General features: G+C 46.7%; 1 protein-coding gene across 2 annotated transcripts in view; it reads left to right on the top strand.

Annotated features, from left to right (window-relative positions):
- The window catches only part of Rrbp1 (ribosome binding protein 1), an 81,990-nt gene that overhangs the window by 33,551 nt on the left and 26,914 nt on the right, over positions 1–21,525 (top strand). The window contains exons 2-3 of one of the 2 annotated variants that reach the window (XM_045157786.1): positions 1,870–4,057; positions 20,606–20,754. In XM_045157786.1, the coding sequence (XP_045013721.1) occupies positions 1,891–4,057; positions 20,606–20,754 (2,316 nt within the window). In that variant the 5' untranslated portion in view covers positions 1,870–1,890. Of the gene's footprint in view, positions 1–1,869; positions 4,058–6,300; positions 6,500–20,605; positions 20,755–21,525 lie in introns of those variants that run through there. The other variant, XM_045157785.1, reaches the window with a different exon arrangement.

Raw genomic sequence — 21,525 nt, 5'->3', positions numbered from 1 at the left:
GCAGAGCTCTAAACAGCCCTTGTGAGGACCTGTGAGAGTTTCTACCACTGACGATCAGCTGTATCACATACCTTGTCCCTGCTCACAGAGTCACAGAACCCAGCCCAACCTGAGCAGGGTGCTAGTTCTTTTTCCGCACCTCGCCTGTGAGCTTGTTCCTGAAAGAACTCACTTGTGCCCCTCCCTTAACTGTTAAATATGGAGAACACTTACCCTGGCTATGGATCCAGTATCACTCATGACCCATATCCAGTGGTCAGAGTCCACTAGGTGCATAAATGCTGCCTTGCTCAAGGTTAGAAAGCCTGTGGGATCTACCTTTAGACCTCATTTTTCCAGGTGACAGAGAAGTAAGATCACAGCAGCCAGAATGGAATGAACACTGCGGAGGGTGTGTACGTGGAGAGTGTGTGCCGGGAAGCTTTTATTTATTATGAGCAAGTCAGAGAGAAATTTTGAGTCTGAATTGTGAGGAGAGTAGTTTGTCGTAGAATACAATGCTGAATGTTTAAAACATTGTCCCTTGTTTAAAATGTCCTAATGTCACAACTTAGAGTTCACACTGACTATTTATAAATTCCCACTCTGGTTCCCCTTCTCTGCAAACACTCAGAAGGAGGAGCAGAAATCTAACTGTCCAAGCCACCAACCAGGTCCCACAGTGTCTAGAGAGCCTGGAAGGAAATGTCTTCTTCATCTTCCCCTCCTCTGCTCCTTCTACCACCCTCCTTTGACCTCTCCTCCTACACTGGAGCATTGTGCTCGCCTGGTCCATTGCTGACCCTTTACAGAGGGGCTAGACTTGTTTCTTCCTCTGTCTCACATAGGGGACAGGTGACTGATGATGGCATTGACATAAGTTAAAAAGCTCTTTGGTGAAATGTAACTAACTAGACCTGGGCCATTAGCCAGGAAGGAGTGAGCCCATTTCCTCTAACCCTTTGGACTTTTGTCCATAGACACACCAGTATGGCTCTCCTCCTAGTTTCAGGTATGTTGTTTGGCATGCTTTCTGTTTAGCCTGCATGTGTGAAATTCCAAACCTAGACTGTGGTGAGCTTCCCAAGACTGACTTATTATTTGTCTGTCTGCATGCAAGTTTTAGACTCCCTGAGTGAAAGGAAATGGTTATTGCTTTGATCAGTTTTCAGGATTGCAACACAAAGGTATTTGTCTTTGAACCTAAGTAGTTATGTTTATGGATTTGGGGAACAGGGAGACAACACAGTAGATGTGGCATGCAAGGGCCCTACTGGCCAAAACACACAAAGGTGAGAGACTGCAGATCGGATTTTTCACCCAGTCTAGTCCTAACTAGGAGAAAAAAAGAAAAAAGACAAAAAGCTCTCAGTCTAGTATGAAAAATTAACTCAGTGTTAACATCCTTGTGGCTAAGTAGCACTGATGAAGTTATTTCGGTGGGACTTTCTTTCTTTCTTTTCTTTTCTTTTCTTTTCTTTTCTTTTCTTTTCTTTTCTTTTCTTTTTTCTTTTTTTTTGGTAGTCCTTACCGCTTCCCATTGTCCTAGTCTTAGATTATAGTGTGTTTGTTTTTGACCCTGCAGTGTGGTTGGGATGGGGTCATTAGAATTTGGCTTTGAGTCTCCAGGGCATTCACAACTCCAGGTAATACATTTGTACTTTGCCACTCATTACTAGTTGTATCTCAGCATTAAAGGAACTGCTAAGACCATGGGTAAAAACTGTTCACTCAAGAGGGAGATGAAAATGTATGAGGCCGCACGTGTCCATTTCTACTCTGAATTCAGTCTGTAGAAGCAATGAGAAACCTTATGCTTGGTGGTAGGGAATGGAAATTGTCAAATGCCTCACTTTTTCCAGAAAGTAACCTGTTTGTTTGTGTTGGCAGGTGGAAAAAAGACCAGCCAGAATGGATATCTATGACACTCAGACCTTGGGGGTTGTGGTCTTTGGTGGATTCATGGTGGTTTCTGCCATTGGCATCTTCCTGGTGTCAACCTTCTCCATGAAGGAGACGTCATATGAAGAAGCCCTTGCCAACCAGCGCAAAGAGATGGCAAAAACTCACCACCAGAAAGGAGAAAAGAAAAAGAAGGAGAAAACTGTGGAGAAGAAAGGAAAGACCAAGAAAAAGGAAGAGAAACCCAATGGGAAGATACCTGACCATGACTTGTCTCCCAGTGTGACCATGGTACTCAAGGAACCAGTGCGTGCACCTGCTGTAGCTGTTGCACCAACCCAGGTCCAGTCCCCTGTGGTCCTTACCCCTGTTGCCACGGTACCAGCCATGCCTCAAGAGAAGCCAGCCTCCTCCCCTAAGGACAAAAAGAAGAAAGAGAAAAAAGTAGCAAAGGTGGAACCAGCAGTCAGTTCTGTAGTGAATTCCATCCAGGTTCTTGCTTCTAAGTCTGCTATCTTAGAAGCCACTCCCAAAGAGGTGCCTATGGTGGTTGTCCCACCAGTGGGTTCCAAGGCCAATACCCAAACCCAGAGCCAGAGAAACAAGCGGGACGGAACCCCAAACCAGGGCAAAAAGGGGGAGGGGGCCCAGAACCAGGGCAAGAAAGGGGAGGGAGCCCAAAACCAGGGTAAGAAGGGGGAGGGGACCCAGAACCAGGGTAAGAAGGGGGAGGGAGCCCAGAACCAGGTAAGGAAGGAGGAGGGGACCCAGAACCAGGGCAAGAAAGGTGAGGGAGCCCAGAGCCAGGGCAAGAAGGGGGAAGGGGCCCAGAACCTGGGCAAGAAAGGGGAGGGGCCCCAGAACCAGGGCAAGAAGGGAGAGGGGGCCCAGAACCAGATTAAGAAGGGGGAAGGGGCCCAGAACCAGGGCAAGAAGGGGGAGGGGGCCCAGAACCAGGGCAAGAAGGGGGAGGGGGCCCAGAACGAAGGTAAGAAGGGGGAGGGGGCTCAGAATGCAGAAGGAACCCCAAACCAAGGAAAGAAGGGGGTGGGAGTCCAAAACCAGAGTAAGAAGGGGGAGGGTCCCCAGAACCAGGGTAAGAAGGGGGAGGGGGCCCAGAACCAGGGTAAGAAGGGGGAGGGGGCCCAGAACCAGGGTAAGAAGGGGGAGGGGGCCCAGAACCAGGGTAAGAAGGGGGAGGGGGCCCAGAACCAGGGTAAGAAGGGAGAGGGGGCCCAGAACCAGGGTAAGAAGGGGGAGGGGGCCCAGAACCAGGGTAAGAAGGGAGAGGGGGCCCAGAACACAGAAGGAATCCCCAACCAGGGCAGGAAGGGGGAGGGGGCCCAGAACCAGGGTAAGAAGGGAGAGGGAGTCCAGAACCAGAGTAAGAAAGGGGAGGGGACCCAAAACCAGGCCAAGAAGGGGGAAGGGGCCCAGAAAGCAGAAGGAACCCCAAACCAGGGCAAGAAAGGAGAGGGCCCTCAGAACCAGGGTAAGAAGGGAGAGGGGCCCCCGAACCAGGGTAAAAAGGGAGAGGGACCCCAGAACCAGGGCAAGAAGGGAGATGGTGCCCAGAACCAGGCCAAAAAAGTGGAAGGGTCTCCTAACCAGGGGAAAAAGGCAGAAGGGGTTCAGAACCAGGGCAAAAAGGCAGAAGGAACCCCAAACCAGGGTAAGAAGACAGAGGGAGCCCAGAACCAGGTCAAGAAGGGGGAGGGGCCCCAGAATCAGACCAAGAAGGGGGAGGGGGCCCAGAATCAGGCCAAGAAGGGGGAAGGAGCTCAGATCCAGGCCAAGAAGGGGGAGGGCGCCCAGAACCAGGGCAAAAAGGAGGGAACTCCTAACCAAGGCAAAAAGGGGGAAGGTGCTCCTAACCAGGGCAGAAAGGCAGAGGGGGCCTCCAACCAGAGCAGAAAGACCGATTCAGTTGCTAATCAGGGTACAAAGGCTGAGGGGTCTCCCAATCAAGGCAAAAAGGGAGAGGGAACCCCAAACCAAGGCAAGAACGTAGAAGGATCCCCCGGCCAAGGCAAAAAGGTAGATGCAGCTCCCAATCAAGGCAAAAAGTCAGAGTTGGCCCCTGCCCAGGGTAAAAATTCAGGAATGATCCAGAACCAGGAGGCACCTAAGCAAGAGGCCCCTGCAAAAAAGAAGTCAAAGAGAAAAGGCGAGCCTGGTGAGTGACTTGGACTGCTTTGTGAACTTGAGGGAAATCTGTCTCTGAATGGCTGGTGGGTTCCCTTTAAAGGCTGGTTGTGTGACTTTTCCTGCAGGGATGTAAACATATTTCTGTTTCCCCTCAGACAGGGCACCGATGATAAACTATAGAAACAGCCACCCATCTAGCTTGGTGAACAAGTGAGTTCAGTGGTGTTATTTACAGACATATGGGTCTTTTAAATGCAGCTACATTACCAAAACACCTGCCCTAGTGTGAGGGAGGATTTAAGAGATCGTCATTGAGGAGGGGTCTGTGAGTCTTGTGACCTTCTGAGCTTCCCAAGTTTTACAAGTTGCATTAGCCTCCTAAGTTTTTATGAAACATTCCCGTTCCAGGCAGGAAGATTTCCTTTGGGAGGAAATAGCTATATAACAGGGTGCCATCTGCATCCATCTGCGACTGCTCTAGTAAAGCTATGTAACAGGCACCCCAGATTTTTTGCCTTTTAGGAGCAGTCATCTTTCCTTGCTCTTGCCTCTGTGACTGGCTGGATGTTGGCTGATGGAAGGATTATCTGCTGGGAGGCTCTCTGCTGCAAGCTGTGGCTTAACTGGGTTGTTTCCTTGCTGCAGGTTAACACAAGGTCTACCTCATATGAGTTCATTCTGGTGCCTGGGCTGAGGTGTCTCAGTAGCTTTCCAGGACAGAGGCCCTCTCAGGGTTGTACCAGAGGCATAAAAGGGTATTCTAAGCAGGCACAGTGTATCAAGCATCTTCTTGGCCAGGACAAGTCATGTAAATGGGCCTGAGTCAAGGGACAGGGACAGGGTACTCATGTTTCCAGTGAGGGATTGCAAACTGAGATTGGAGGTGGGGAGGTAAGGCATGAAGAATAGTCTAGACATGGTTGTGTCTTGGCAAGTTTTGCTTGAATGTCTTGCTGTGTCTGTCAGTCTGTTTTGTGTTCTTCCCTCACTTTATGTTTTGTCCAGCTTTATTCATTTATGTCTTACTCAGTGAATGGCTGTACAATCATATCTAAAAAATTTTTTTAGTATTATTTTTGAGAGAATGTGCTACAGAAACAGACAGAATTGGTGTGCCAGGGCCTTAGCCACTGCAATAAAATGCCAGACATTTGCACCACCTGGTGGGCATGTGTGACCTTGCACTTGCCTCACCTTTGTGCATTTGGCTAATGTGGGATCTGGAGAGTCAAACATGGGTCCTTAGGCTTCACAGGCAAGTACCTTAACTGCTAAGCCATCTCTCCAGCCCTAAAATCATATTTTTAAGGAATAGATTACTCCATATTGTTACACCCCTTCCCTAGTCACTTAATGAAGCTGTGTGTGTGTGTGTGTGTGTGTGTGTGTGTGTGTATGAATAAAAATAGGTAATAGAGAACCTTGACTTATCTTTGTCATTTCAGTAGGTGATACTATGCAAATTAGGTCAGAGTTTAAAAGGGTGGTATTTGTATGACTCTTTTGAAAACAATTTAGTAAACTATAGCAAGAGCCTTGGAAGGGTTTGGTAGTTTTTTCTCAGAGATCTCCTCTCAGCAAACACTGTAAACTGTGGTACACAGGTCTGTGGTTAGTGGACCTGATAGCCCTCAGACTGTCTGAGCCCCCTGTATTCTCCCCACCCAGGCATAGAGCAGCCACCAAAACAACAGTGATGAGTGTGAAGATTCCACAGTGACATGTGGAGATAGTACAGTGTGATTCTTAGTTGAGAAAAGTAGTATGCTAGATGATTTAAACACCATGATAACCATCAGAGGCATTAAGTGATGACACTGATTACAAGATAACCCCCATGGGTTGCAGAATTTGCACACTCAAGTCCCTTACATAAGATGACATGGTATTTGCATATGTTTAGTACCCAAGATCATGTAGACTTCACTTGGTCAGTTATATGGCAGTGCTGGGGACCAAACCCAGGACCTTCCTGAGTATTAGACAGTGCTGTACCAATGAGCCACATCCCTAGCTCATCCCCATATATTTTAAATCACCTCTATATTACTTACATTACCTGTACAATGTAGATGCTGTGTAAATAGTTGTATGTGTTTAGGGAATGATGACATGGAAACATCTGCAAAGGTTCAGTAGAAATGCAGTTTTAAAAAAAGTATTTCTGATCTGAGGTTGTTGAATTAGTTGATGGGGAACCTGTGGATACGGAGTGTTAGCTGTTCCACAATGAGAAGTCCAGTTGTTCTTTGATTTTTTTTTTTTATGCAGTGTGCTGATATTTTATTCTTCAAAAGTTGGAAGCAAACCTGAAGAAGGTGGCTCTTGTGGCTATGACAGCGCCTCCTGGAGTTGGAAACACCTGTGTGGAAGGCCTTCGATACGCTCCTTGGTGCAAGGCCACATGGGACAGGACTCCTAATGAGCTGTTGCAGTAGATAATTTCCTATTAAAACCCTTCTTTAATGACCTTTTGAAATTACTTTAGAGCCATACAATTGGGTCTTGATATACTATCTCAAATTCTCTATTCTGCATTCCAAAATAATAATGATGATAATAAATAATAATAAAGCAATAATAATACTTTCAGATGTTAAGAGAATTTAGAAAGAAACCTGTAGGGCACAGGGTGAGGGTGGAACTCCTTTTACTGTGGATGTAGCTCAGCATATCAAGCCTCTGCAGTAGATTGATTTGTGTCTGTAGTTCTGTGGCAAAAGACATAGTAGAAACTACCAGCAGGAGCACAGAGGATTGACTTGAGAGGGTGAGGGTGGGTCATAGCAGCCCAAGACTGTCAGAAGGGGTCATGGCCTTGGTGACTTGCCCAGAGCTCCAGCCACAGGGAACAGACCTGTGGTTTTTGAGTGCCATAAGTTCAGAACAGGTGCAAGGAAATATTTATGTGCCCATAAGGGAGACTTTTTATCATGGTTGAGTGTTAGGGCCTGAAATTCCAGGTACTGCCCAGTATATGTATGCAGCTGTTTGGTTTGTTTTGGGACAGGATCTCTTTCTATAGCTCAGGCTGGCCTTGAATTTGCAGCATTCCTCCTGCCTGTCCTCCCAGGTCCTAGGATTATAAGCATTAGCCACCATGCCTGGCATCAGCTGCCTCTTATTTCCATTGAACCAGAAGAGCCTATTGGTGAGGCTTTAAGGTGAGCCACAGAAATCATTCTATCCTTGAGGTATATGAAGATCTGTGGCCTTCATGGGAAGGAACATTTTCAAATTCTTGCTTCAGTGTTTAGAATTTCAGTTCCTGCTGCAACTATGGGCAAGGTAGCCCCCACCCCCACCTTACCTCCCTGTGATGGCAAGAGTCTCCTGAGTTTTCTGCAGGGAGTTATCCTCAGGATGTGGAGTGACTTTGAGTTCCTGGAATGACAGAGGCTGAGTCCCTCCTAGGTGGAGGACAGGGAGGGAGGGGTTGCCTGCTGTGACACAAGGAGGTTGGGGACATACTACTTGGATATGCTCACTCCATGGCCAGTCTGTATGGAAGGTGATAGAGGTGAAAAGTCATCCTAGGCTGAGGATGTAGCTCGATTGATAGAGTGCTTGCTCAGCATGCAAGAAGCCCTGGATTTGATCTCCAGCATCTCATAAACTGGGTAAAGCAGCACATACCTATAATCCCAGCATTCTGGAGGTAGAGGAAATAGGATCAGATGTTCAAAGTCCTCCTCAGCTACATAGCCAGTTCATGGCCAGCCTGGGATACATGAGACCCTGTCTAGAATTGTGTCCTCTCATGTGTCTTTCAAAAAAAATTTTTTTTTATTTACAGGCTGGAGAGATGGTTCAGCAGTTAGGGCACTTGCCTGCAAAGCTTAACAACCTGGGTTTGATTCCCCAGTATCTGTGTAATGCAAGATGCACAAGGTGGCATATGTATTTGGAGTTCGTTTGCAGTGGCTAGAGGTGCTGGCACACCTGTTCTCTCTGTCTCTCCTCTCTCTCTCTCCTTGCTCTCAACTAAACAAAAATATTGAAAAATATATTATTATTTGCATGCAGAGAGAGAGGGGGTGGGGAGAAAATGAAAATGGACACACTAGGGCCTCCTTCCACTGCAAACGAACTCCAGATACATGTTACATCTTGTGCATCTGGCTTTATATGGGAACTGGGGCATTGAACCATGGCTGACAGACTTTCCAAACAAGTGCCTTAAACCACTGGACCATTGAACCATCTCTTCAGCTCTAACTAACTATCTTCCTTTCTTTCTTTTTTTTTTGGGGGGGTGTGAAGTAGGGTTTCACTCTAGCTCAGGCTGACCTGGAATTCACTATGCAGTCTCAGGGTAGCCTTGAACTCATGGTGATCCTCCTACCTCTGCCTCCCAAGTGCTGGGATTAAAGGCGTGCGCCACCACACCCGGCTCTTTCATTCATTTTTAAAGCCATGTTTAAAAGAAAAAATTACCAGAGGTGGGGAAGGAGAGAATCAGCATGTCAGGACCTCTAGCCACTGCAGATGAACTCCAGATGCATGCCTCACCATGTGTATCTGGCTTACATGTGTTCTAGGGACTCGAACCTGGGTCCTTAGGCTTGGCAAGCAAGCACCTTAACTGCTAAACCATCTTTCTACCCTTGTTTTTGTGTGGGTTGGTTTTTTTTTTTTTTTTTGGCTCATTGTGTCTTTTACTGTGGTCAGACCAGGGTGACATTGTCAGACTAAAGCAGGCAAGAACATGTTTGTGAATTACTGTTTGCACAGTTGCATGGTGTATTTTTCTCTTACTTGTGCTAGTGTTATTTGAGAATGTCCCAGTCAGTATAGATCCTATTGGTTGTGGATTATGAAGCGAGTTTGTTGTGTGTATGTATGTATGTCTATATGCAGCCCTTGGCCAGACCACCCATTTGGGTTTTTCTAGTAGATGCTGTTACACATTGCTTATTCTCAGCTTGAATGTATTTTACTTTTTTATTTTAGCTGATGGGCTATAGGATGTTTAACTTCCTGTGGCCACTATCTTTCTGCTAATAGAAGGGTACCCAACCCCCAGGCACAAACAAGTGACATGAGTAAGAAGGGTGAGGGCAGTTTATTGTTAGTGCTTTGCAGCATTGTGGTTCAGTCTGTGTGGATACTGGTTTGTAATAGGGTAGAGGTCTCAGGGTGGACTCTGAAGCATGTACCCTTCCCTTATAGTTGGATATTCGTATGCACAAATATGCAAATATAAGAATAGCTCTAAAGAAACACTGGACAGGGTAGGACTCTTACTGAAAATGCCTGCGAATTCTGGTGCTAACCCTACTCTGTGAAGACCCACACCAAATAGTAATTTGGTTATTCTTCATTTTGCCTCATGAGCCCCTTCTCCAGTCTTGGAACTCAGTCATTTGCAGTGATGTTTCCCTCTTGCCTGGCATTCCCTGGGACTTTCTTCTTTGTTTCAGCTGTGCTTCTTTAATCTAGGAGCTATGGTGATGGGGCTTGGGGCATGAATCTGTGAGCTGATGGTATAAATGTTTAACTTAACTGGTCCTTGTGGAATCTGTCTCCCATTTCTTTTCACTTTTATCATCTGCATGGAGTAGAGTTTATCAGAATTCATCTGATTTATATTGATCATTTGCAACTCTGGTGATGTTGTCAGGTGAACAGGTATGAATGAGAAACAGGCCTGGATGTTTTCACATACTCAGACCTTGTGCCTACTCTCTCTGGTCAGCTCCCCCTGGCCTGCTTGTCTGGCCAAGTTGCTGCTCAGCTGGGAATGGGGAATGGGCCTCTATCCAGAGCTTGCCTATGCCCTGGGGTCCCCATGTGCCCAATACAAGGTAACTGTGCCGGAACTTGATGTGAGCTCTGACCATCTAGCATTGTAGTGCTAGACGGGTGAGGTGGCCTGATGGCAGTGCTGCAGGAACACAGGAAGTGTTTGGCCAGTGGGTTCTGATCACTGATATGGAGCAGTGGCTAGGAAGGGAGCTCCTCTCACAAACACAGGAGACCTTGATCTGGGCAGGGGAGGAGGGCTACCGTACTGTGAGATTTAAATGGTGGGCAGCAAACAGTGAGGGTCTAGAGCTGTGCCTATCCACTGCAAGCCACTGGTCACACTGGCCATATAGATTGATTTGAATCAGTCAGAGGTAAATAAAATTAAATATTCTGTTCCTTAATCACACTGACTTCTACCCTTTAGGGTTCAGTAATCATATGTTGCTAGTGGCCACCATTTTGGACAGTACAGAGAAACCTCCATCAGATAGCAGTCCTGTTGGACAGCAGTCCTGAATACCAGCCACTTGGAGGGAGGTGGCCCTATGAAGGAGACATGTCTTTGCAGCCATGTGTTGGCTTCACACACAACTCCTTCCACACTTGTTCTGGTTGCCTGCTGTCCCTCACATCACAGTAGGGCACTAAGAGTGAGATCACAGTGCAGAGACAACCTCAGAGCTGGAGTCCTCTACAGACTGGTGCCACTTCCTCAGTCTTAATTGTCACTTGCTTGGTGCAGGGCCCTTGTTGGCAGGTGCTGTGAAGGCCTAGTAGGTATGGAGGCAGGCATGGGACGTGTTTCTACAGGACTGAGTTGGAACTTATACACTGATTTTCCCAAAAGAATGGATCTTGACATTGTCACAGGTTTGTTTGTTTTTTTACTACTTGTTTGTGGCTGTTTGATAATGAACACCTGATCCTTGCTTTTTTACAGTTTATTACTACATAAGTGACTATTTCCAATAAATAGAATTTAAATAGGGTAGAAGGATGGGTGGGGTGAAAATCTGGTCTTTCTTCCCACTCTGTCCTTGTCACCAAACTACCAACTACTTTTTTTTTTTTTTTTTGAGGTAGGGTCTCACTCTAGCTCAGGTTGACCTGGAATTCACTATGTAGTCTCAGGGTGGCCTCAAACTCACGGCAATCCTCCTACCTCTGCCTCCCCAGTGCTGGGATTAAAGGTGTGCGCCACCACGCCCTGCATACCAGCTGCTTTCTGAGGGGTACTGAGGGCACTGCTCTCCCATGCAGTCTTTGATAGACCCAGTTAGAAATATGCTGTCTGCTTAACAGTGTATTGGTGACATTTTTCCACATTGAACTTGCAAAGCTGCCACATTCAGCTGTACAGTATTCTGTAGTATGAATGTATCATGATTCATTTAAATGACAGTAGTGTGTGGGCTTTTGGGGGGGTTACTGAAATGAATGCTGCAGTGATGTACATATATTGCTGTGTGAGTGTCTCTCTAAAGTAAATTCTAGATATATAATTGCAAGTCAAAAGGTGGGTACATTTTTAATTTAAAAAGATGGTGCTCTGTTGCTCTCTAAAAACATTTTATGACTTACCAAGAGGCCTGAGTGATTGTTTCAGAGTTAATCACTGCCCACGTGGTTCCTCTGTGGTACTGAAAAGGGTTTGAAGTTCCAGAGGATCATTATAAATCCCTGTGTGGAAGGAGGAGGAAACACTGGCCTGTGAAACAAAAAGTGCAGAATCTCTTTTGAATATGTGGAGACGGAAAATTGGGATGTTAGAGAAGTGGAAATTCCCCAGAACTAAAAGGACACTGCCAATAGCCTTAGTGGATGGCCCAGCACTTGTACCCCGTGTCGGTTTGGAAAGCCATTTTTTGCGCAAGGAAGCATGTGTATGTGGTGGTAGTGGTTTTTTAAAATCTATTTTTATCCGTGCCTTCCTAATTATGCCAGCCTGCCTCTTTCCCTGAGCTGAGGGCTGCACTCATTAATTCAAATGGCCTCATGGTGTTTAATTGTTGGGAGAGCTGTCCTGTCTGAGCACTGGATGTGAGTTTGGAAAGATTCAGGATGGACTTGGGGCATGGAAAGTGCTGTGCATACATATCTGGGATCCTACAGATACCATAATCTCTAGACTGGGGTCCTTTTAACTGGAGTATGGTCTACTGTGTACTGTTGCTGGGAGAAGCTGAGATAAGGTTCAGGCGTGGAACTCCCCACAGGAGCACTAACCTTCCTGTGTAGTGGGAAAGGTTGCCCCTGGGGCTGTGGCACTTCTCTCCTGGGCAGTGGTTGGCCTTTTGGAGGAGCCCCTCCCTCCCTCCCTCCCTTCCTTCCTTCCCCAGCTTACTCACAGAGGCCCGTATTATTCTTGAGCCAGATAATCATGATGTGCATGCAAGAGAATCCCATCAACCTTCACAATATAGAAAACACTTATGGAAATAGGCCTTTATAAGGCCCACAATTACCGCATAATCAAACAAGGGAGTCCACACAGGCACGGTATCACTGGGAGGTAGAATTGTGGGTAAATTTTTATATCTTTCATTTACCTTTCTATACTTTTCCTCCTCTATAATGTACTATTTTTAACTGGAGAAGACACAAAAGCTTGATAGTCTCTAATTCTCTATGTTAAGTAAATAAATAGATGATAGCAAAGGCATGGAACTCTTCCCCTGTGCATTCTGGGAACATCTCTGGACAGCAGAAAGGGGACTCTTGTTCTCTTAGGGGGACTGGAGTGAGAAAAGGTGGTGGTCAGTTCTCAGGCCACCCAGCCCTTGGTACCTGGTAAGGACTCCTGAGGTGAGATGACTTTAAGATGATTTCTTGGGTGACATTCTTCCTGCCAGGCAGAAACAGAATCCTAAAAAAAAAGAAAAAAATTACCAGAGGCAGAGGTCAGAGATGAGTCAATACTATCCAACGTGCCAGGAATGTTCAGGGTGTCCAAAGTAGAGCAGCACTCTTTTTTTTTTTTTTGGAGGGGGAGCTCAAGGTAGGGTCTCGCTGTGGCCCAGGCTGACCTGGAATTCACTATGTAGTCTCAGACTAGCCTCGAACTCACAGCGATCCTCCTACCTCTGCCTCCCAAGTGCTGGGATCAAAGGCGTGCGCTCCACGCCTGGTTTAGAGCAGCACTCTATTTGATCCCTACTTCTTGCCCACTCTCCTGTTCACTTGTGCTTGTAGAGCCTGAGCTGTCATTTCTTGCCTATGGCTGGTTACACAGTGCTGTACGCACAGCCAGAATGGCTTTATGAAGGGTGTGCTTTATGATACTCCTCTCTGGGCTCCCCCTGTCCCCCCAGGTCTGCCTGGTTTACACAACCAGAGCTCAGACTTGCAGAAGTCATGCAGCCAGCAGATGGCAGTGCAAAGTCTTAATGGCAGCCTCCTGGGCCCTTTTCCCATGTCCCTGCTATTAACTGTTTGTCCTTACTGCTGAGGCCACCAGGTATAGACTGAAAGCAATTCTTGATAACCCTTTGTGTTTCGTTTTTTAAACTTTAACTCAGTGTGCCAGGGTCTGAAGCTGTGAAGAAAACCCTCAGGCTTTTGAGCTCTAACTCACTTTCTGTCTAAGTTATTCAAATCCAGCCCTTTCTTCTTCTTCCTCTGCTTTTTGTTTTTCTTTTAAAGAGCAGCGTACTTTCAGGGAATCAAGTGAAAAGCTGATAGATGACATTTTTCTAGAAATCTCCATTTGGTCACTGTAAGACATGGCAGTGCTAGGACTTTAGTCACTGCTCAAACAACTGTGGTCACAAAGCCCAAAAGTAAAATCTTGACTCTGTTAAAAATCATCCTTTTTTTTTTTTTTTTTTTCCTGCCTCCTGAGTGCTGGGATTAAAGGCATGCACCACTACGCCCAGTTTAAGACCATCTTTTTAGTCAGTCTGTGAACCTGAGAAAGCATAAGGAGGGGCCTTGGCCAGAGGCCTTTCCACAGTTGTCTTTATATTTTATTATTTATTTATTTGAGAGAGGGAGATAGAAAGAGACACACAGAGAAAATGAGTGAACCAGGACCTCCAAGCCACTACAAACTAACTCCAGACGCATGCGCCACTTTGTGTGTATCTGGCTTACATGGGTACTAGGAATCGAATTTGGGTCCTTAGGCTTCGCAAGCAAACGCTTTAACAGCTAAACCATCTTTCCAGCCCACAGTTGTCTTTATTTAAACGTACTGTGGTGTGTAACCCCCGCCCCATCCCAGTATAAAATTGTTTCTATTGAGGTTTGGAGAAAAGGGCAGTAATTTAAAGAGGGAAGCAGTGACTTAGTCTGTAGGATATTCCTTTAGATCTTATTTAATGTACATCCTCTTAGTGACGGATTACTCTTTCCTCCAACCAAAAGAAAGAGCCTCAGTAGGCTGCACTTCACATTGCATGTGCTTAGCTCCAGTGCCCTGGAAAGTCCAGATGTGATTGTCACTGGCAGTCAGGGCTCAAGGGTAGCTGCTCATCGTTGGCCTGCATGCACTTGGGGTTGCTGACCAGTGCTTTGGTGGGCTGGCTGCCAGGCCTGAGCTGGCAGTGGAGTTGCCATTGAGGTCCTTCCTCAGCTGTGGGTGGAAAAGCAGTGAGCTGGAATGGAAAAAATTGTGTTATGTCTTCGTTTTTTTTTTTTTGAGGGCCTCAGAAATGTCACTTTCCACATATGCTTCTTGGCAGCCTGTGAACGTGCGTTAGGGAGAGCTGCAGTGATGAGATGGTGAGTCCCTTGCTCTAGAAGAATGGTGGTACTCGCCAGCTTGTCAGGCACCTGCAAAGAACTAACCACCTGCTAAGAGCAGGAACACTTCTGGGTTTCAGGACAAGTGGGGAGCTTATCTTCAGTTCCTGGATCTTTGGTTGTAGCTACAAGTGGGTTGTTTTTGCATAGCTGGGCTTGCAAGGAAGCCCAGGGACCTGTGGCGCGCATGTGCCACCTTGTGCATTTGGCTTATGTGGGTCCTGGGGAATGGAACCAGGATCCTTTGGCTTTGCAGGCAAGCGCCTTAACTGCTAAGCCATCCCTCCAGCCCTGTGGGACTGTTTCTGTGATGAGGTAAAGGCCTTCAGAATGGGTCTAGATAGTCCCTTAGAAAACAAGTGACTTTGCTGTCTGGTTCTCACCAGCCCCTGCTCTCATGTCAAGTCCAATTGTCAAGGTCTGTGGGTTGACACCTGGACTTCTCCTCCAGTTCAGCCTTGGCTCCCTGCCTTTAGCCTTGTTCCACTTGGTATCCTGGAGTCACTTTGCCAAACTGTAAATGCTGCTCCTTTCTAGGCAGTGCTGTTTACCTTCAGGATAGAATGCAGGTATCTGGGACCTGTGAAACCTTGGATTCACTGCAGCCTTACCTACCCCCAGTCTCTGGGAATCCAGTGAGCTGGACCCTCCTAGGCTGCTCCCCTTCCTTAGACCCCTTGCACTGTGGATTGGGCACCTGTGCTTTTGCCTTTGCTTGCATTGTGCCATAAGTGCTTTTCCAGAGGCCCCTCCTATCATGCTTTTGCATGGCTGTCCTGTGTCTGCTGCTCCTTTTAGCTAATTTCCCCTCCAGCTTCCCTTTTTGAGCCTAGTATTTTTCAGGCTTCAAGGTTTACAATATGTGCATACTTTGGTGCTTGGAGAACAGCTGAACCTGCCTACTTTGAGCTGGGCACTTGAAGTGACAGGTAGCTTTGAGCTAGAGCCTTTTGACTGGCTCAGATTGGAGCTGAGTCAATAATCCTTTTCCTTTAGCCTCCAGCTACCTATAGGCACTAGGAAGGCAGATCCTGGAGCAGACTAATGTCCTCCCTACTGATTGAAGAAGCCGGGTGTGGGCAGTGCTGGCAGGTTCTAGTAGGTGGGCATTGGAGGGGCTACTGAGTCTTAGGAGCCTTCCTTTACTGTTGACATCTTCCTCATATACTGAGGCTGGTCACTGGGGAGCAGTTGACGATGCAGGCAGAAAGCTTCCCAAAGGACCCCACAGTTGACAGAAAGACTTTTTGTAGGACCCATTTAATTTTTGAGATGGTAAAACTGCAAGGGGCAGTGTAGTCTTCTTGCCCCTCTCCCCGCCCCCAGGCAAGGTCTTACTCTAGCCAAGGCTGACCTAGAACTTGCGCTGTAGTCCCAAGATGGCCTCAAACTTACAGCACTCTTCACCTCACCTTCCCAGGAGTTGGGACTAAGGGCGTGCACCATGGCATCTGGCTTAAGGTCAGTAGCTTCTGAAGTCTGGGGTACATACACACAATATACACCAAGCCTGTGCAGGCTTCTTGGTGTAGAGTCCTGGAGGCATAGGCCTCATTTTCTCTAAAGCTTTTCCTGTTTAGCCTGAGTAAGGACAGTGGTAAAAGCCAAAGCAAAGCCGGGCATGCATAGCTTTAATCCCAGCACTGGGAGACTGAGGTAGGAGGATCGCCATCAGTTCGAGGCCACCATGAGACTACGTAATAAATTCCAGGTCAGCCTGAGCTAGAGCGAGACCCTACCCCAGGACCCCCCCCCCCCAAAAAAAAAGCTACCAGGGCAAGATGGTCCACAGACCCTGGTGTTTTACCTGAGCTTTCTCTGGTCGGCCTTGGCTTCCCCTTTATATGACTTACTCCAGTACTGAGCAGGGAGTGAGCAGGGCATCTGTCTGTCCAGGAAAGGCTCAAGATCTAGGACTCTCATATGGTGGGGACTTCAAAACTGACCTGAGGGTTTTTTTTGTGGGGGGGTTTCTTTACTCTGCCCTGTGCCAGGCCTGATTCTAAGCATGCTGCAGTTTCACCTCTGTAGCCAGGCTACTGGGGAGGAACAATCAAAACTCCCACTTTAAGCTGGGTGTGGTAGTGTATGCCTTTAATCCCAGCACTTGGGAGACAGAGGTAGGAGGATGGCTGTGAGTTTGAGGCCATCCTGAGACTACATAGTGAATCCCAGGTCAGCCTGGGCCAGAGTGAGACCCTACCTCAGAAAAAAAAAAAAAAGGCCTCCCACTTCACAGATGAAGAAATAGAGGCAGGGTGGTTAGGACACTTGTACAAGGATGCAGGTGGAAGAGGATGAGCTGAGATTTGGGCCTAGGCCACTGGTCCCCAGAGAGGTTATGGTTTAATCAAGGCCAGAAGTGACCTTGTAGACTGGTCCTGTCCATAAAGTAGCTTTATCCATTTACTTTTTATTTGAGAGAGAGAAAGAGGTAGAGAAAGGGAGGCAGGGAAAGAGAATGAATGGGCATGACAGAGCATGTAGCTGCTGCAAATGAACAACAGACGCATACACTGCCTTGTGCATCTGGCTTATGTGGGTTCTAGGGAATCGAACCTGGGTTCTTTGGCTTTGCAGGCAAGCACCTTCACTGCTAAGCCACCTCTCCAGCCCTCCATTTACTTTGGACAGAGTTAGCTGCCAGCATTAAAGGTCTGAAGATGACACATGATCGTCTCATTTTCAGTCACTTTGCTAGTTCTGAGGGTTCTGGCCTGATTTCCCCATGGGAGCTGTCACCTGGAAGGGCAGTACCATATCTGGGGTCACTCAGCACAGGAGAGGCATATCCCTCAAGCCTGCGTGATGGCTTATTGTAGTATCTTACCCATGTCTGGGGTCTAGGTGATGCCGTCATCTAGCCTTCTCAGTTCCTTCCATCTACCTTGTTCCACCCTCAGGCCAGACGAGCCCCCCACCCCACCCCAGGATAGTCCCTGCCTGCCAGAGCAGCTTTTTAGGGAGCTGACCTCTTCTAGAATTCCTGCCCCTTGCTCTTCTTGAATTTTGTGGTTAAATGAATTAGATGTGGGATTTGGGGCAGGTTTATTTTAGTGCTTTAAAATTTCACAGTTCCAAGGATTACTAGAATCTTCAAGTATTTGCTGGAGAGTGAGTGAAGTGCTGGGCAGGAGCATGGCTCCTGTTGGCACATAGTTTGAATGTGATTCATTTATAGAGGCCCAGTAGTCAAAGTTCCCATTTTTAAGTGTTTTCCTTTTTTCTGTCAGTTTTATTGCATCTTGATTTGGAGACAGTAGAGATGGTACATTGTTTACCTGAAAAGCTTTAATGAATAAATGGCAGTTATGGCTCTCTGAAAATAATTGAAAAGAGATGTTTATATGAACATGGAGAAGACCATGGAAGTTTCTGTGAGAGAGAGGATGGGCAGGAAAGGTTAAACTTTAGTCTACATTAGGTTATTTTGCATGGAAACAAGTATGTGTTTTTAAATTAAAACATTTAGCAAAATTTAATGGAATTACACTGTAAAGTTTTAATATAGCTTCATTAGAATGCTTCTCTCAAAGAATTTGGTCAAACTAAGGACCCCGGTTCGAGGCTCGGTTCCCCAGGTCCCACGTTAGCCAGATGCACAAGGGGGCGCACGCGTCTGGAGTGCGTTTGCAGAGGCTGGAAGCCCTGGCGCACCCATTCTCTCTCTCTCTCTATCTGCCTTTCTCTCTGTGTCTGTCACTCTCAAATAAATAAATAAAAAATTAAAAAAAAAAAAAGAATTTGGTCAAAAAGTCTCTGGACCAAGCTCTGTGGAGGGAATGCACACATTTGCTTTGTGTGTGTGTGTGCTCAGGAGACACATGTTCTGTAGCAGGGCCTCCCTCAGTGATACCCATATATTTCCCTCCAACAGAGTTGGTGCATAGGACCCTAGAGACTGATGTTTTGTTTTATAGTTCTTGTTGTTTTGAGACAAGGTCTCATGTAGCCCAGGCTGGCCTCAAGCTGACCATTAGTCAAGGTTAGCCTTGAGTTCCTGATCTCTATGTCCCCAAGTGCTGTGATGACATTGCACCACCATAAGCACCACCATACCTGGCTTGAAGAGTGTCTTCCAGTGGAAAATAAAAGAAATGCTAGTGGTCTTGGTTACTTAGGGACTGCTAGGAATTCAGCAGGCAGCTTTGGGGTCCCACAAGGGTGAAAGAAAGTAGAGCAGCTGGTACAGGAGGAATACTGGATGTTCCGCATGTAATTTAAAGGGTTCTGGCTCACCTTATTAGCGCTTGCCAAGAGAAAAATGAAGGGAATAAATTTTAATATATTTCACCTGGTTTATACAAATGCATATATAAATTAACCATTTTACATTCTTATGCCATGTTTTGCAAAATCTGTTTAAACTCTTGATAAGTTGCACAAGTTCTTAGGGGCTACCATGGCTTGGTCTTTCTGAATCAGAAAAGGATATATCCCTGCAGGTATCAGCTGAATATTGGCTTATGAGGCCACCCTGCCTTGCCTTGTCTGTGACTACCATGTGTCTTTGAAGCACTGGGCAGTGTTGGCAGAGGATGTACAGCTAAGGCTTGGGGGTTGGGGAACCATAAACCAAAACTGTACCAGTGGGGGACTTCTGTTGAAAGTGAGCTCATGCCAGAAGTTTTATTTTATTTTGGCCTGACAGCACTCAGAATTGTATCTAGTGGACATATGTTTACCATTATAGTGACATATATGTACATATCTCAATGAACTTAAAAAGGGGCACCCTCCCCTGCCCCCAGCAGCTATCTTCTTGGTACCTGTGAGTTCTTAGGCCTTTATCACCAATGTGGCTATTTTAAGTCTGCTACACTTCATCAAGGTAAGCAGTTGTAAAATAGAGGTGCTTATAGCAACCGTCTCACCCACATCCCACCTTCCCCTTGTTAAGGTATCATGCTAAGTGCTTTGACTTGTAATGAAAATATTGTGACTGGTTAGAGAATTCAACGTTGCTATGGAAACCTTCCCCATTTATTGTCTTCATAAGGTGAGCTTAGCTGGAGGTGGTGTCCTGGGCTGGCTTTTTGTTGTTGTTGTTGTTTGTTTCTTAAGTTTTAGTTTATTTGGGCTTCTCTTTGAACTGTGGGATAGATTTGGACTTCAGCAGAAGGAATTTCCGAGGTAGACAAATCATCTTCGTTCACTCTTTTTGCCTTCAGGGTTGCATGAGAATAGCAAGCAGTGAGAGCAAAGCTGGAGGTGGGAGGGAATGAGTAGGGATGAGCAGGAGTTTTTATTAAATGGTCCAAGCCCAGGCAGTCCATGGACTGGGGAGTGAGCAGGCTGATTCTGGGAGACACAGCACAGCTTTTCCTCTCCTAAAGCCTTGTTGTTCAAGCTCTGTCCAGAGGGAAGTAGAAATAGAGTGCCTGACTCTGGATATGTATGGGAAGTCCATCCTCTCCATTGCTTTGTGTGTTCTTCTGTGGGTCATTATTGGTGAATGATGGGTGCCCTGGTTAATTATGGGTAGTCAGTGCCCATGAGAACATGGAGGTAGGCTATGGCCAAGGGGAAACTCTCTGAATCACATAGGGGAAGACTGAACCAAAGTGTTTCATTAAAAGAAGAAAGGAAAATTTTTAGGGGAAAGTGTATTGCTTTTTTTTTTTTTTTTTTTTTTTTTAAGGAAGGGTCTCACTGTTGCCCAGGCTGACCTGGTGCTCACTTTGTAGCTCCAGGCAGACTTCTAACTCTCAGTGATCCTCCTCCCTCAGCTTCACAAGTGCTTGGATTAAAGCTGTGTTACTGTACATGATTAACAGGTGCTTGCAGTATTCTTTGCATCTGGTTTCACGTTGATTCTGGGGAATTGAACCCAAAACTGAGACGCTTTGCAAGCAAGTGCCTTGAACTACAGAGCCATCACCACGCTGGGACTTTCTTTGGGCAGGATAGGACAGGGTGGGATCTCTTATTAGGAGGCACCCACAGTAGGCATACTACATTGGTCTGTCAACTCTGTGCTGTTGAATTCTTGGTTCTCACCAGAGTCACTTTCTGATGGGCTTTATTACTGTGCCTGTCATTTTGGGGTGTGAATTTAAGCCCCTGCTCTTTCCCACTCCAGGACCCCCAGATTGCGACAGCCCTCTCTTCTTGCCCTACAAGACGCTGGTCTCCACAGTTGGAAGCATGGTGTTCAGTGAGGGTGAGGCTCAACGGCTCATTGAGATCCTCTCCGAGAAGGCTGGCATCATTCAGGACACCTGGCATAAGGTGGGCCACAGAGGGCATTGGAGGACTTGTTTGGTGCCCTCCCAGGGACCAGTGAGTTAGTTACCTGGTCCTTCCTGTCTTCCCCCTACCCCCCGCCCAGAGATAGGCCTATCAGGCCCATATATACAGCTTGCCAAGGCTGCAAAGAGAGTTTTCCTAACACAGCTTCTTCCCAGCAGAGCCCTGTGCTCAGATTGCATAGATCACCCTTCATTGATCTGCCACTGCCTGCCCACCCAAGCCACAAGCTGGGGCTGAGGCTGGGGCAGGCCTCTTGGCTACATGTAGCCCTGGAGGTGGAACACAGCTGGGTGTGTCCAGAGCTCAGGGTGCAGAAAAGAAAGTTATCGGTGGGGGGGGGGGGGGGTGGAGGGAAGGAATTGCCACAGGATATTTTTTTATAATCATGGAAAATGCTAATTAAATTTTTAAAAAAAGAAAGAAAGAAAGAAAGATAGTTAGTTAGTTAGTTATTGGGACAAGCATGTGAAGGTGCCCTGTTGTGAGCCCTGAAGCACCATTCTGGTGTCCCTTATGCTGTGAGAGCACGTTTAATGGCTTGTTTCCTATCTTCTGGTGCTGGTGGCCAGTGAGCTGACCATGAAGTGCAGTCTGTGTGGGTTTGTTTCCTAACTAGTTCAGTTAAAGGTAACTTTGCCAGACATAAGACAGTTCAGAGTATTCCAAGAGCCAGACTAGGGGTTCCTTCTCTGAGGTCAGTGGCAGTTATTCACCTTCTAGCTGTCACTGATGGGTGGAGGGTTGGGAGAT

The sequence above is a fragment of the Jaculus jaculus genome, chromosome 8, assembly GCF_020740685.1.
Source record: "Jaculus jaculus isolate mJacJac1 chromosome 8, mJacJac1.mat.Y.cur, whole genome shotgun sequence".
NCBI lineage: Eukaryota > Metazoa > Chordata > Mammalia > Rodentia > Dipodidae > Jaculus > Jaculus jaculus.
This window is presented reverse-complemented; position numbering and strand designations above follow the sequence as displayed.